The sequence below is a fragment of the Narcine bancroftii genome, chromosome 1 (genome assembly GCF_036971445.1).
Source record: "Narcine bancroftii isolate sNarBan1 chromosome 1, sNarBan1.hap1, whole genome shotgun sequence".
Taxonomy (NCBI): Eukaryota; Metazoa; Chordata; class Chondrichthyes; order Torpediniformes; family Narcinidae; genus Narcine; species Narcine bancroftii.
In genome coordinates, this window is record NC_091469.1 from 187,778,524 (window position 1) to 187,794,586 (window position 16,063).

Consider the following 16,063-nt stretch of genomic DNA (forward strand, 5'->3'; position numbering starts at 1 on the left):
AGCCTGTCTAGCATGAGCAGAGCTTCAGTATTTTAAATAAGATCTGTTTTAAAGTGTTTGTATGTGACTTATACTAAGAACCCTGCCCAAATTTATCTCCCAAAAACATATTATAATCTGTCACACAATCGTGCAATACATGGTCTCAAGTGCTGGATACCAGGTGTTTTATGGTATACAGAATAAGAAATTTGCAGTGCAGTGTTGCTGTATATGCAATATATATTACGCTGAAGCTGACAACATTAGTTTCAGTGTAAAATGCTCCATTGATATACAGCAAGTTATTGTAGTTTCAGTATAAAGTTGCCCTGGAAATGATCACGTAAAGGATCTAAGATATGTAAAACTACATGTGCAAATAGGCCCAAATTCTTGTGCAGTCATACAGCACAGAAACAAAATCCATCAGCCCACCATCTCCATTTAGTACCCAGTTAAAAAAAAATCATTTTTCAAATTTTTGAACATCATTTGTTTTCCCCACCCATGTGCCAATTTCAAAACTTTTCTTAAAAAATATTCAGGTGTGGTGGCACACATCCTCATGGTGAACCGGCCCCGCTTGCATCGCCACGTGGCGGGGCAGCCATGGGGAGATGGCGTCGTCAGAGGTTTCTCTCTGACTCCAGCATCCCTTCCAGCGCGCGCCCTGGGCAGCGATTATGATGTCACAATGCACCAGGTGACTGAGCTCATGCTGCCCTTAAAGGGGCGCGCTGAATTTGAATAACAACAGTCGTTAACGACCATCAACGTGGTGGCTGTGTTTCTTCCACTGCTCACACCGCCACACAGGTTCCTTTTTGGAATTTAATGGACTGAGGCTTCCACATGAAAAAAAAGAGTCTGAAGATGCTCATTGACATGCTACGATTTAATTCTACAACACTGAGGAAATTTGAAATTCTATGAAGTGCCAACACTTAGGACAAGAAGAAACCCCAGGCAGTTGTTAACTTGGCTGGCGACATCACGGGCACTATTCAGCACTCCGTCGTGGACATCTATCTACAAGACGTGACGTCTTAAGAAAGCAGCCTCTATCCTCAAGGACCCCACCACCCAGGCCATGCCCTCTTTACTCTGCTACCATTGGGAAAAAGGTACCGGAGCCTGAAGATGAGCACAAGGACAGCTCTTCCCCTCTGCTGTCAGATTCCTGAATGAACAATGAACCACAGACATTACCCTTGTCTTTTTTTTTCTTGGACTATTTTTATTTATTTGGTCATGTAGTTTATATCAATGTTTGCACTGTGATGCTGCCACAAGAAACTTTGTGACATGTTCACGACAATAAATTCTGATTCTGAGTCAGTGCAAACATCTAAGCGGTGAACTTCAGTGCAGTTGATCACTATGTGGAATGAAGTGACAGAATACAAATAGATCATTATGGCTGCCAACTAGGCATCTTAGAATTTAGGCAGACTGCTATGTCTCCAGTTGTATAATATTTGAATGGTACCGACCAATGGATTATGGTCCCAACGAATCCCACTCTCCAACTCCTGCCAACGCGTAGGTCCTTGGCAGCTGCTTGCCAGCTCTCTGCAGCCATCTGCATTTCTATTTTGTGTTGATGCTTGTGGTACCCCCCAATGCCCAATGTGATAGCAACAATGTAAGAGCTCTCGGCACATAATCATGCTTCCTGTTATTTCCTCCTGGGTGCTTTTGATGTATTTTTATAATTAATTTCAAAAAATTGCTTATTTTAAATAGAGCAAAAATGTACAGAAAGGATAGGATGTTTCTGAACATTATCCAGTCTGGAAAAAAGACACTCACAGCGCTTCATTAATGATGAACAATTTCCAAACTATGCAGTGCAAATAACTTTGGATGGAACCATAAATGAAGAGTATTCCAATAGAGCAAAACACTTCAGTTTCTCGCTTATTAAAAGATAATCCAAGCATAATACTCAAAATCATAACCCTGAATTGAACCAACTTGTTCTCCTACAATCTGTGTTTTTATTGGTCCACACACTGAATATTGCCAGCTCTGCACATTCCAATTACCTTTCGTGGACTATGATTTATAAAAGTCTATATTTGGTTTGATTTTATATTTTAGTTGGAACACATGTTAAAATACTGCAGTGTTAAAAACTGAACATTTTTAGATATAAACTATTAATTAAAACAGAGCAAGATACAATGAATTCCTGTTACAAAATGAGAAGTAGAAAGCCAGTAAGTACCTGCTCTCCAATTTTCCCCACTCTTCCAAGATCACCAGGTTCACCCTTGGAGTTGGGGGTGGGAGAGAGAAAAAAACCAAAAATGAGCAAATCTTGCTTTACACTAACATATTTTCGAAGTAAACGATTGTTTTAAGATGTTCTTCATTTCCTCAGATCCTGTAACAACTTCTACAAAAGTAAAAAATTGTTTTAAAATGTTCTTCATTTCCTCGGAGCCTGTAACTTCTTCTACAAAAGAAAACTAATTCTTCAATCTGAGTCAATGTTGGACAGATTACAGCTTTACTTTAGTAATTACATTTGCCTCCAAAGTTCCAACAAATTTAAGAGAATTGTTGCTGTCACATATGCTTAACATCATAAAACATCACTATCCAGTAGGTTTGTAGTGAAAAAGATAATGGAAACAAACTATTGAATGAGATAGTAAAAATCACTTGAAAGGCTATCACATTTAGTTCTTCAGTAAAATAATTGTATCATGCAACTGTGGACATTACATCTAAATCATTTTACATTCATTTATTTTCTAGAAATTAGTATTAGATTGAATAAAGAATGCACACTAAGATGCAGTCATTCATCACCAATCAAAGGTCAACAGAGATGTGTGAAATAAAACTTCACAATCAGCAGAATGTTGCACAGACAGATCCACAGACAATGTGAGGTTAAATGTTAAGGAAATGACAGTCTCTCCTTCAACATTGGAGGAATCTGATTCAATTCTTGTAGCAAATGCTCTATTGTTAGGTTTTGTGTTGATGAAATGATGACGACTTCGATTCACATTGTTGCAAATGTATTAGTGGTTAGTGCATTTTTTTCCAAATTATAATTATTTAATGTACAACTTTTGAATATTTCTCAAGGGTTTTTTTCCCCCCAGAAGTTGCATGTGGCCAAAGTAAGAAAATAATTAAAGGTTTGACTTCACAGAATATTTAATGCTAAGAAAAACATAAACTTGCTTTGTCAGATTTTCAGACACAAGAATAGATTTTTAATTCAAGTCGATAGGAGCTGAAAGATACCTTCTGTTTCATTTACATCAGCACTCTGGCCAAATCTATTGTTGATAGGCTCTTCCATTAGATGCTTGGACCAGAAGCCTGTTTTAGTATTGGATCCAATAAATACACAAACTGGGTGCAATGTAAAAAGAACAGAAACTGATAACATAGCAATAGTGGCATCAAAAGTTAAATTAAAAATCATTTTGATGCTTGCACATATTCCTTCAGTTAAGAAAGAATTATATAGGCCCACTGCCAATGAGTCTTCCGACTAGGGTGTCATTCTTCCAGCCTCCTACATTGTGCTAGGCTAGAGCCACAAAAATGCCTATTAGCCATCCATAATGTGGGAACATAACCACCTTTCAAAGTGGTTAAGATCATCTGCAAGCAGGATGTTAGAATCTGACCACTTTCAGGATGCTAATATAACCTATTGCATAATTCCTGCCTGGAAGCAAAAAAGACTGGGGTAATCAACTTGCCAATTTTATTTGATTGAGACACAAGATCAAATAATTCTAAATTTGGTTCAATTTGATCTATTTTCAGTGTAAACCAGGATCTGTCCTGGAGCCTCCATGTTGATGTAATCACAAAGGTCCACCAGCGGCTATACTTTGGGAGGTGTTTGAGGAGATTCTCAAAACCTTCTACAGCTGTACCGTGGAGAGAATATTGGCTGGTAATGGAGGCATCATATTTCAGGACAAGGAAAACAAAGGGTGTTAACTTAGCTTGTGACATCATAGGCACCAGACTCCACTCTATCAAGGACAACCACATGAGGTGATGTCTTTAAAAAGCAGTCTCAAAGACTCCTATGACCCAGGCCACGCCCTCTTCGGTCTGCTACCATTGGGGAAAAAGGTACAGGAGCCTAAAGATGAGCACTCAATGGCACAAGGACATCTTCTTCCCCGCTGCCATCAGATTCCTGAATAATCAATGAACAGAAGACGCTGCCTTACTTTTCATGCACTATTATTTTTATTTTTTATATTAATGTTGTAAGATGGTTCATAATATGAATCTTTGTATTATGAAGCTGCCGCAGAACATTGAAACTCGTGACTTGTTCTTGACAATAAATTCTGATTCTGATTAGGCTCATTTTAGAAATTTTGAGAGAGGGTTGGGGTTCTTTTATCCAGATTCATATTCCTCTTCAATTTATGCACCAGTTGTTTGTAATCAGACAATTTATTTAAATAAAACCTTATAAAAGCTGAAGTCAGATTTGTGTCATCAGCTGAGGTTAATCAGCTCACAAGGGACATCAGTGAACTTTAAAGTACTGTAATCTTGAACTGTTTGAGAGAACAATTCTTCAAATTGACAAATAGTTTTTTTTAAATTTTACCATTTAACTATGATTCTAGTTCAATGGATATGAAGAAACAAAAATATGATCCATGTGGTTATATCCACCTATTTGTTTACCTTGGAACCTTCAGGTCCTGGTTTGCCTGGAAATCCTCTCCTCCCAGGGCGGCCCTAGAATAATACACATAAATAGAAACAAGTTATTGCTATGTGTGGAATGATGGCTCAATGTTTATGCACTGAAATTCAGAATCATTTAAATAGTACAGGTATTTATTAGTTGGAGGCTATTTAACATATAATCGAGAGCACATTGGTGTAACACATCTTTTCACCCCTGAATTTGGTGGGACTTGCTCGAGTGGAATACATTCCACAAAAATTATTGGCAACTCTTGGACAGATTCCTAATAGATGCTGAGGAAGGTGAAACTCTCCCCCATGGTTAGAAATTCAATTGGATCTTGGAACAAATATTTTCACCAGCTCACTTAAGCTAGTTTGACAAATGTTTTCTGGTCTGGGTGATTTCAGGACTACATGACTCATTTAATATTACTCACTTACTTTGATAGGCAATAATGTTAAGCTTTTAGGTATTTATATATTTGTTTTATTTTTATTGATTAGAAATAGAAAAATAATTTTTAACAGGTTTCTGGTCTAGTATTTCCTAGACCAATTGTATGACCTCCCATTAGCTGAAATCAGTCAGCCTAGCACAGATCATAGAGTGGATCTGACTGAGACATTTTATGTGTCTCACCAGTCCATCAAAAGAAGCATTTATTTAAATACATTATATGTAGAAATCTGGTCTGTTTATCAGATCAGAAACACTGTTCAGGAGGCAGGTGTGGATGTGTCAATGACGACTGCCTACAGAAGGTTTCATGAAAATAAATACAGAGGCTACATAGCAAGGTGCAAACCACTAGTTAGCCACAGAAACAGGATGGCCAGATTAAGGTTTGCCAGGAAGTATTTAAAAGAATGATGGCAAAAGCAAAGTGAGGAAGCATAAGGGAACCACCCAAGATCCAAAGCATACCACCTTCGCCAGGGTTTGTATCTTGCTGTGGAGCCTCTGTATTTATTTTCATGAAGTCTTCTGTAGACAGTCGTCATTGACACAACCACACCTGCCTCCTGAACAATGTTTCTGATCTGTCGGACATACGTTTGGGGATTTTTCTTCATTATGATGAGAATTCTTCTGTCACTAGCAGTGGAGGTCTTCCTTGGAATACCAGTCTTTTTTGATTACTGAGCTCACCAGTAGGGTCTTTCTTCTTAATGATGTTCCAAATTGTTGATTTTGTAATCTTAAGGTTTGGGTGATGTCTCTGTTTTATTCTTGTTTTCAGCCTCATAATAGCTTTTTTGATTTTCATTTCCTCATCTCTGGCCCTCATGCTGAAAAATGGCAACTACAGACTCCAAAGGTGATCAAAAGCTGAGAAGCAAGCCTAGCTCTCTTATACCTGCACCAATGAAGAAATTATGTATACCAAGTGCTCACAAACACTTGCAAAGCCCAATGTCCTAAACATTATGATGCCCTGAAATGAGGGGAATATGTACAAAAAGTGCTGTAATTTCTACATGATCGAACCAAAATGTATAAAATCTGGAATGTGAACTTTAATTACGTGTGAATTGTTGGATTGAAAATTTAAAACTGTGGTGCAAAGGGGTAAATAAAGGCAAAAAGTTTCTTTGTCTCAAACATTATGTAGGGCACTGTATATATTAGCTTTCCTCAAGCAGTCAAAACCTTTGCTCATCTACTACCAGAATTCTGAACTATGATTTCGATTCAATTTGAAAACTGTCAGAAACAGATCCTTGAATTTCCTATCAATCAATAAATAGAATGGAGTATTATTCATTTTGACAACCAAGATTCCACTATTAAATTATGTTGTGATCTCATTCAATTTGCAGCTCTGCAACTCAACCATTTGCAAACCATTCCAGTGTCATTTAAATATCCATGAACTCAATTATTTTGAATATTAATTCAAAACTTGATTAATCAAATCAGTCACACTTATCATCAGATATCTCAATCAGAACTTTCTTCTCAAATTCTTGCTTCGGCTCTCTTTTTCCATTGTTTGCTTCCTTCAAATTTTGTTTGCTTCTTTCAAATTTTGTTTGCTTCCTGTATCCTCATTTCAAACCTTGACTGTTGCCCTGTCCTGCAAAATTCAGTCAACATATTCTTCAAGTTACCCACAACTTCTTCATTTTAACTTCTATTTGCATATTCTAAAATTTTCTTCCCCTAACTTTTGTTCAATGTTTCTGCACTGAAATCTTAGTGTCTCTTCATGTCACTCAACATTTAAAGCTTTTTCCCTCAAGTCTGGTACATCCCTTTGTCCCTAAAATTTCAACTCAGCATTCAATTTTTCAAATTTCATGCAGCATGCACACTTTCAAATCACATGGAGTATGGCCAATTAAATGCTATACAACTCTTTTTCCTCCAGATCTTGCCGCCCATGTTCCGCTTCACATTTTGCTTAGGGTTCACTTCTTTAAGTTTTGCCCATAACTCATATGTTCTGTTTTCTTCAGTGGTCAGTTCTTCCAATCTCTTTATCTTCATGCTTGTTGATCCATCCACAAAACTATGCCTATTCCCACTTGTCCAATTTTTACTAAGATTTTATATTTGTTTAGTTTCCAGAACTCTCACCCCCTCAATTAACCATAGCGTTCAGTTAGTTGCAATTTTCATTGAAGCAGTTAATGGCACCTGCTACGGACTCCAGAGGACCCCAAAAAGCTGCAGCAATAGATATGCACCACAACACAGGGTTTCTTAAACAAAAGTAGTTTTTAATTATATTTGAACAAGAAATCAGAATTAAACTTTAACTTATTATTACTTAACCTATCTAACTACTTAATCCCCCCTCTATTACTAAGTGCTGTGTATATTTAAGATTAGAAAACTTCTTTGGATCACAGTCCAATCTCTCGGGTTGCAGACAATTCTTGTACTATGCACAGAGGTTAGCATTAACAAAGTTCACCAGTCTTTGGTGCTTAACAGGCAAATGGTTACCACTCAGGAGGGTTCTTGTTGGTTTTCAGAGAGTGATTCCTTTTCCAGGATATCCGCAACTGATTCCTTCTCAATCAGTCTTCCTGACGAAACTTGCCCCCTTCAGGGTTCTGCAGATGAGCAGGTCACCTTTCACACTGCCAGTCTTCTCCTTTGACCACTGGAATGGATTTCTGCGACTCCTCTCTCTGTTTCACACCCTCCCCCTCTGGGAACAAAACTGTTCTCCTCTGCTTGCAAAAATCACATGCTCTCCCAGGCAAGCTGCTGTCGATACTTTGTTGCCTCCTGCAAAAAGCATTCTGCAAAAGTCCTGCAAATATTCTGTGTTTTAAAATGTGTGTGTGCAAGCTGCTCTAACAACTCCTCCCAATCCACCTCTAAATACTCTGTCACACACCTTACTAAAACATTACACAATGTTAGAAACTCAGGCTGCAAAGAGCAAAATCGCTCTTTTCATTAATCTGCACAATTGTTACAATCATTGCGGTTTATCTCAAATAATATGTTGTAGAACAAAATATACTGTTCACAGTTATTAAGAAGGCTCTTTTGAATAAGGAAACACAATTTAGATCAGGATATTCAATGTTATTTTTCAATTTCATTCAGGTGAAAGATACACGATAAAAGAACACTGCAAACAGCAAAATACTTCTTTTTAAGTGATTTTGTCCAATTAACACACTTAATTATTCAACAAATTATATAAATTAAACTGAATTATTATAGAGATGAGATTAAAAGTTCTAAACATGAGAAAATAGTTACAAATAGAATATTATATCTATGTGGAATATTTAAGATATTGTGGATCATTGAATACGTTGGACTAGGGATATGAAGTCTTGTTAGTAACCTTCTCTCAAGATAGCGGGGTACTTGATTATTTATTGTAAGTTGCACTTTCTTATTTTTTGGATTCTTAAAAGTTTTTAAATACTCTGCCAATAGCCAAACAACAATGAGAAAGCAGTAGCCACTGCCATCACCCAGCTACATTCCGAAAAGACTTAACATATGATTTGAGGATATGTATCCCATAATCAGCTGTCAGTGGCTATTATTGGTCTATTTTTCTGGATGAAAAAAAATGCCATCACTCCATGTTCTCCCACTCAAGAGTACTCTATCAGTGCCACCATCTCGCTACAGAAGAATTCAAATACTTTCTTTTACAATAATGGGGGTGTGGGTTTCGCTGACAAGGCAAGCATTTATTTTCCATGCTAATTGACCTTAGGAATGTGATGGTAATATCAACTTTCCAGAACTCTTATTGTCTTTTGGTGATGGTATTTCCATTACGCTTTTGGATATGAACCTCCAGGATTTAGACCCAATGTTGATGAAGGAATGTAGTTACATTTCCGAAAAACAACCATGTATAATTTGTGGAGGAAATTGCAAATAGCATTGTTCCTCTGCACCTGCAGTGCCTACACTTTTTGGTGATGGAGATTATGTGTTTAGGAGGTCTTGTCAAAATAGCCTTCTCAGCAAATTACAATGTATCTTGTACACAATTAGGCCACAGTGCCTTGATGGAAAAGAGTGTTTAGGGTGATGGATGGGGTGCCAGTAAAGTGATCTTATTTGACTTAGATGGTGTTGAGCTTGATTACTGTTGGAGCTGTGCTCATTGAAGCAAGAGGAGAGCATTCTATCATATGCTTTGTTGATTTTTCAATAGGCATTGGGAGTTAGTTAAAAGATCACCCTCTGCAGTATATCCAGTTTCTGATCTGCTCTAGAAGCTAACCCATTTTTATGGTTAGTCCAGTAATGCTTCTGATCAATGCCTCGGGCATTGCCTTGAGGTACACCTGATGTCTTGGGGTTGAGGTGATCAACTTCAATGACTACAATAATTGTCCTTTGTGTGAGGTTTTACCTGTGCCAGTGCAACTTACCTTTGATTCACACTGCCAAGTTTTAGCAGGGCTCTTTTATGCCACTTTTCGTGAAATCTATCCTGAAGTCAAGAACAGTTCCCCTCACCTGAACCTTTGACTACAAAAAGGGCTGTGATGATATCTGATGTGCATTTCTGAATTTGTCCACTCCTTTAATTCTATCGAGCTCTTCGCTTCAAGGTGTCAAACGCTTGTATAATTAAATAACAGATCCCTCATGTTTGCATTTATATTTCTAGATGTTTAAAATTTTAAGCATACCTCAGGGCCTGGTTTTCCCAATGGTCCACTTGGGCCTTCATTCCCCTTTAATAAACCACACGAAAAGCACATCAATTAATAATATGTACTGATTATTATAATATGCCTTAGCAACTCTAAAACCATCTTGTCTCTCAGACTGCCTGACACATGCCAAACTAATTTCAATCATTGAATTACCAGCATCTTCTCATCTACATGGTCTTTGCTGATGGAAATGAAGCAAGTCGAAATTTGTGCCAACAAACAGGTAAGCATTACTGTCAGACTGAGTTGTTTGTTATTTTCTGACATTCAGCAATAAATATTATTTTAGAGAAATAACAACTGATTCCATCTTATTTCTGATCAAGTATCATATGGTTCATTGGTTCTGGTTGTAGAAACTATTGTCTGGATATCATTTGGTCCTAAAAGTTACAAATGGATCTAATGTTAAAAATGGTGTTGATTTTAAAAAAATCTAATTCTTATCTTTCTCATAAAATTGATGAGAAAATCTTTGAAATGATTGGAAGAGGTACTATTCTCTACAAATATGCCATAGTAGCATTATATTAGATCATAATAATATAAAGAGGCCATTTGGCTCTTCAAGCCTACTCGGCCATTCTTGAAGATCGTTGCTGATCTTCAGATCATTTTTTAAGCTTTATTCTCACATCTCTCAATTCTCACAATGCCCAGCAATCTGTCAATCTCTGTTTTGAACTCAAAAGATCATTGTCCTAATCTACTCAATCTCAGTCAAGCAAACTGAAGTCTCATGAATCTATGCTCCCATTTCTTTGGTAGGATGGCCAAAACTGTACATATTATTCCTCATACTATCTCATCAAAACCCTGTACAATAGCCCTAAGATTTCTCTGGTCTTGCAGTGTGACCCTTATACAATAAAGGCTGGCATATAATTTGCCCAACTAATCACTTGTTTCACCTGCACATTGGCTCCTTGGTCTTTTTGAATAACAGCAACCATTTGACAAAATTTTCTGCTTTTCTTCTATGTGCGACAAGAAGGATGACCTTACTTTTTTCACATTATGTTCCATCTGATGTCTTCTTGCCCACTTACTCAACTTCTCCCTAATTTTTTGAATTCTCTTTACAATCTCCTCCATACTCATAAACAAGTTTTGTATTGTCAGCAAAATTGTAAGGACAGCATTTTGCCTTTGTGAAATTATTGATATAGATTGTGAATAGCTGGTGCAAAGCACTACTCAGTAGTCACAGTCACAGTCCGTCAACCTGAGAAGGATCAGGTTGTGCACCCAGGATTCTTTTTGCTTACTGCAGTAGCTCTCTCTCAGGACTTACCTCTTGACCAGCCATGCCCTGTGGTCCAGGTAGACCTCGTGCTCCAGGTTTCCCCTGTAAAGGATTTTAAAAAGTTAAATGTAGTCAGTTTTTTAGGAAAATGTTTTCTGCAGCTATCACATATCTGACATCCCAATTCTGGTCACTTTGGAAAATTTTTCAGCATTTGTTACTTTTCAAAATAATTAAAAGCATTATGCACCAAGTTAGTCAGTTTTTTGAAAATAAACTAAATAATGATGTCAAAGCACAGTTTTAGCTATCTAATGATTTGCCTGAATTTAAAAGCCATACAAATTTACTCACCTTTTGGCCTTCTGGACCATTTTGTCCTGGTGGCCCAATATCTCCTGGAAAACCCTTAAAGATAAAATAAAAGATGATATATATATAGATAAACTTTAAGTGTGATTGGTGATGACCACATTAAGGTGGAATAGGCATCTGGTCAAAATTGTCACCCTTAGTCGATCTGAAAATGGTCATAAAACATCCTTATTATTAAATTTCAATGTTTTCACAATAAAGTCCAACATACAATTTGCCTTTTTAGCTACTTGTTGGAAACTCCAGCTAACTTTTTGTGATTCATGGACAAGACTACCTAGATCCTCTGGATCTGACTTATCAGATAATAATGTGCCTTTTGACTCTTCTTACCCAGGTCCATCACAGGCTCTGACCTCCCATCCACTGAAGGCACCATTGTGAGACGCTGCCTCAAGAAGTCAGCCAACATAATAAGTGAACCCTGCCACTCAAGTCACAACCTCTTCTCACGACTACCTTCAGGTAGAAGGTACAGAAGCCTGAATCTCTGGGTTCAAGAGCAGTTTCTTTCCCATGAATCTCCTCTTATTACACGACTCAGAGATTGCTCCAACACCACGAAAGGACTGGGTGCACTACTGTAACACCATTGTTTTTCTTGCACTATGGTATCTGTTAATATTCTATCTTTTGTATTTATCATCTCTTTTTAGTCTATTTCAATATATATGGTCATAGTTTTGTTCATGAAGCACTTGGTCGGGTGCAGCAAGTAAGAATTTTTGTGCATGTATACATTGTATAATGTATACACTCATTATCATAATCTTACACTTTCCCTCATTCAAATTCATTTGCCAGATTTTCCCAGTCACTCAATCTATCCTGCCATAGTACCACAATATACTCATTACAATTTTCTTTCCATTTTGATATCATCTGCACTTAACCTTGCATTTAATTGCTGCCTTCAGGTCCTTAGTGTAAATAATTAAAGCCAAGTACTACTCCCTGGGGTACTTCATTGGTTACATACCTTGAACTGGAAATGGAGTCATTTATTTCAACCCTTTGATTCTATGTGTCCTTAACCTATATCTGCAGAGTAAAATACTAAGCTAAATACCGCTTTACTTGTCCCATTATCTCATACAGTATTTTGTTCAGTTCAACGTCAATAACAATAATTGCAAAGGGCTGTTGAAATTTTTTGGTTCATAGAAGGCTGTCTTCAAAATTTATTTTGTTGAAGCTAACAGAGCGTGCTGCTATTTTTATATAATGGTTTTATGCTAACAAGGCAAGATGAATGGCTCCAAATTTAACATTATTAATGCATAGAGCTCTATAATGCTGTAGTCATGAAAATAGCATCAGCCTCTAAAGAAACACAATGTTCTAAATTTGTCTTAGGGTAAATTAGTGCCCCGAAAAACTGTACACACTCCAGACAGGCTCTACTGAATCATCTAAAATTATTCCACTAACTAAAAGCATCACTCTCGAAATGCTGCATGAGAAAGGGAAGGGATTATAGTAAAGACATGAAGAGTTGACTAATATCTTCCTACAGAATAAAACCCACTTTACAGCTGACAGTTTGGTTCCAGCATATTTTAGTTTAATTCAGGCTTGAGAGAAAATTAATTTATATGGCACAGCTGTCTATTTGATGGGGGTAAACCAAAGGAGCACTGCTGTGCTCAAGTGTTTAATTGTGGTAAATTAAAAAATCATTGTGGTCTTGTGAAAGATATCACCAAAGAAAGATAGAAATCAGAGAGATGAACAGATGGAGTCAAATGATTCATATTTATTTGGAAATACTAATCCCTTAACCATTGTGCATTGCTCATTGGAATTTCTTTGGATGTCGTTAGGATTTTCTGCTGGTGTAAGGTTGAATCTTTGGTGTTCCGCATTGTTTATTCAATGCCGGTTCCACAGACACGTTGAAACACCTTGGATGTGTAAAATTTCGATGCTACAAATGGGATGTTGTCACAGCCAATTGTCTTGGTTACGGATATATTCCTCAGTATTATGGTACTTACTCTTTGGTTCCTAACATTGGCACTGGCAGAATTTTACAATTTCATTTGAAGAAAATGGTTCATCATCAACATGGTACAGAACATTTCCGATCATCTAAAGCCACTTTACCAAAATTACCAGTTATCCGCAAAAAAATTCAGAAGTGACATGACAAAACAAGTTGAAAAATAGTTGATTTTTTTTTGAACCTGCTGTGCTCAAGTGGGACCCTGACGCACTATTAGCGCCATTTTGAATCCAACGGTTCTCCCTTGTACCCAAATGTACTCAAGTCAAGAATTAAACTTTATTTCATGCTTTTTCTTTGTTGTTGTTTTAACTGTTGATACTACACAAGTATTATGGTGTGATACTGGGGTGGGATTCGTGCGGGGACCTCGGGCGCCTGGGCAGGTTCAGCGACGGCAGTGGGGAGGTGTCGTGAACGGCAATGATCAATACAAGTATTCTGCTGCTTAAACTGGGCTGCAGATCAGATATCCGTAAAATGCAGTTAAATGTCCAGTCCCGAGCATTTCCAATACTTGAAAACGTACTGTATTTTAATTCTCTGTGTATTGCAATAGTCTCTATTCTGTCAAAACAAAAATATCGATCTGTGGGTCATACTTTTCAGAATGTGGTGCCACATTTACATCTCTATGGATTGAGTTGTTTAATCACAAGGTACATTGTCCTGAATTTGAATATCTGCTCTTAGTCATGTAATAGCAAATGCATGTCATCATACAACAAGTAAAACATGGGAGACAGATTTTTTGTGAGCAGCTGAATGAGGGTGTGCCACAGGCTCTCCTCGTTGAAGGAATCAAATGGTTTTGGTGAGGTCAAGAAAGACCATATATAATGCCTGATACTGTTCCCTGTATTTTTTTCATAAAAGTTCTCATGCAGTGCAGATCATGTCCAGGGTGACCAAATTTTGAGCTCCAGAAAAACCAATAAGGGGGGGGGGGGGGGGCCTGATGATAACTTTTCCTACAGTGGGCAATAGGAAGACTCATCCATTGTTTTCTTGGATTAATTTATCCCTTTTCTTGCAAGTGATCATGGCTGTGATGTCTCTAAGGTCTCCAGGAATATTCTTGCCAAGGATTCCTTGTCTTCCTATATGCGAGTGCATGTGCCAGCCTGGCCTTTAGTCAAATGAAGAAAAGAATATTTGACAATTAAGATATCAGACTGACATAGTCAACTGGGCAGCAGTGATCTTTCCTTTCCTACATGTTTTTTCAGACCTAACCTCCTTCCAGCAGGCTTCTCAAGACATTGGAAAAACAGTCAATGCTATCTATGCAAAAGCCTTCAAATTTACTTTTAAGGATAAATGAACTAATATCAGTGCCCTCTCCCAGGCCAAAATCTCCAGCACACAGTATCCTTGACCCACTACAATCAAGGAGGAAGTACAGAAGCGTCAAAATCAGAACTGCCAGTCTGGGAAATAGCCTCTTCTTCCAGGATGCGAGCTTGATCAGTATCCTGTAACCAAGTAAATCATCCCAAAATATGTATATAGATTTATTTTAAATTATATCTTTATGTCTCTATGTGATTATTATGCACTGTGAATTGTGTACAGTGGTCCAGAGAAACACTGTTTCATCGGTCGTATATGTACAATCAGATGATAATAAATTCAAACGAGGCCTTTGTTACACTTAGTTTCCTAGGAGAGGCCAGGTACCCCTTTTGGAATTGCATCATGTGACCAGCCAATCTCTAGGCTGTTGTAACCATGACCAGTGTGGAATCTATCACAGATACCTATCTTTGAGAGTATAAGCCACAGCAAGATAAACCCTGTCCCTTGCCATAGCTTTTTTTAAATAAAGGACCTTTGTTGTTTATTTGAATTACCAGTTTCCAGTATCTTAGATAAATACTGAGACTGTACCTCATTAAACATTTGCATAAAATTAGAAAAGTATTATCATATTTCAAAGGTCTGAATTTTGCCAGGGATTTTGTCAGGAATTTTGTCAGTGAAAATGCTGGCACATGAAAGTAATTAGAGGTGGTGCAATAAATGTAATTTTCTGAAGTTTTTTTCCCCAGATTACAAACCTTTGATTAAGATTTGATGGTTATAAATTCAGAAAGGCTCAATTTTAAATCTTTTCTTTGATGATTAAACTTTAATTCTCAACTATGAGAATTATTCTAAACAAAGTATTGCATTCTTAGTTTGAGTATTGAGAAACTCTTTGTTCAAACTTCATATATGCATTCATGATATTGATTTACTCTGCTGTTTATCACATATTGGGGTGGCACTGAAGCCTTTTTTTGGGCAACTACTCATAAAAAATACAGGCTGATGTACAAGCATCATTGCTAAATGAATCCTGACTGTGTAGCCCACGATTTGCTTTCTGTTCTCCTTTGAAGACCTTGCAGGAATGAATAATGGGTGTGAAGGATGCCATGGCAACTGTGATTCATCATTTGTGGATGGCTAGTACAAGAGAATGGATATCAGAAGAGATTTTCAATTGTTCAGTGCCATAGGGAATGATGATCTTCCCTTGATATTGCTTTCTTAAAAAGATTTTCAAACTTCTTCTACTAGGGATTGTTAGAGGTGATGATCTTTGCCAA

The 16,063-nt window shown here is 37.3% G+C and overlaps 1 protein-coding gene across 5 annotated transcripts in view; it reads right to left on the reverse strand.

Moving 5' to 3' along the window:
* The window catches only part of col27a1b (collagen, type XXVII, alpha 1b), a 474,822-nt gene that overhangs the window by 199,967 nt on the left and 258,792 nt on the right, over positions 1-16,063 (reverse strand). For all 5 annotated transcript variants that reach the window (XM_069885118.1, XM_069885099.1, XM_069885108.1 and 2 more), the window contains 5 exons: positions 11,444-11,497; positions 11,138-11,191; positions 9,817-9,861; positions 4,675-4,728; positions 2,213-2,257 (listed from right to left, as the gene is read on the reverse strand). In XM_069885118.1, coding sequence (XP_069741219.1) covers positions 2,213-2,257; positions 4,675-4,728; positions 9,817-9,861; positions 11,138-11,191; positions 11,444-11,497 — 252 coding nt within the window. The remainder of the gene's footprint in view (positions 1-2,212; positions 2,258-4,674; positions 4,729-9,816; positions 9,862-11,137; positions 11,192-11,443; positions 11,498-16,063) is intronic.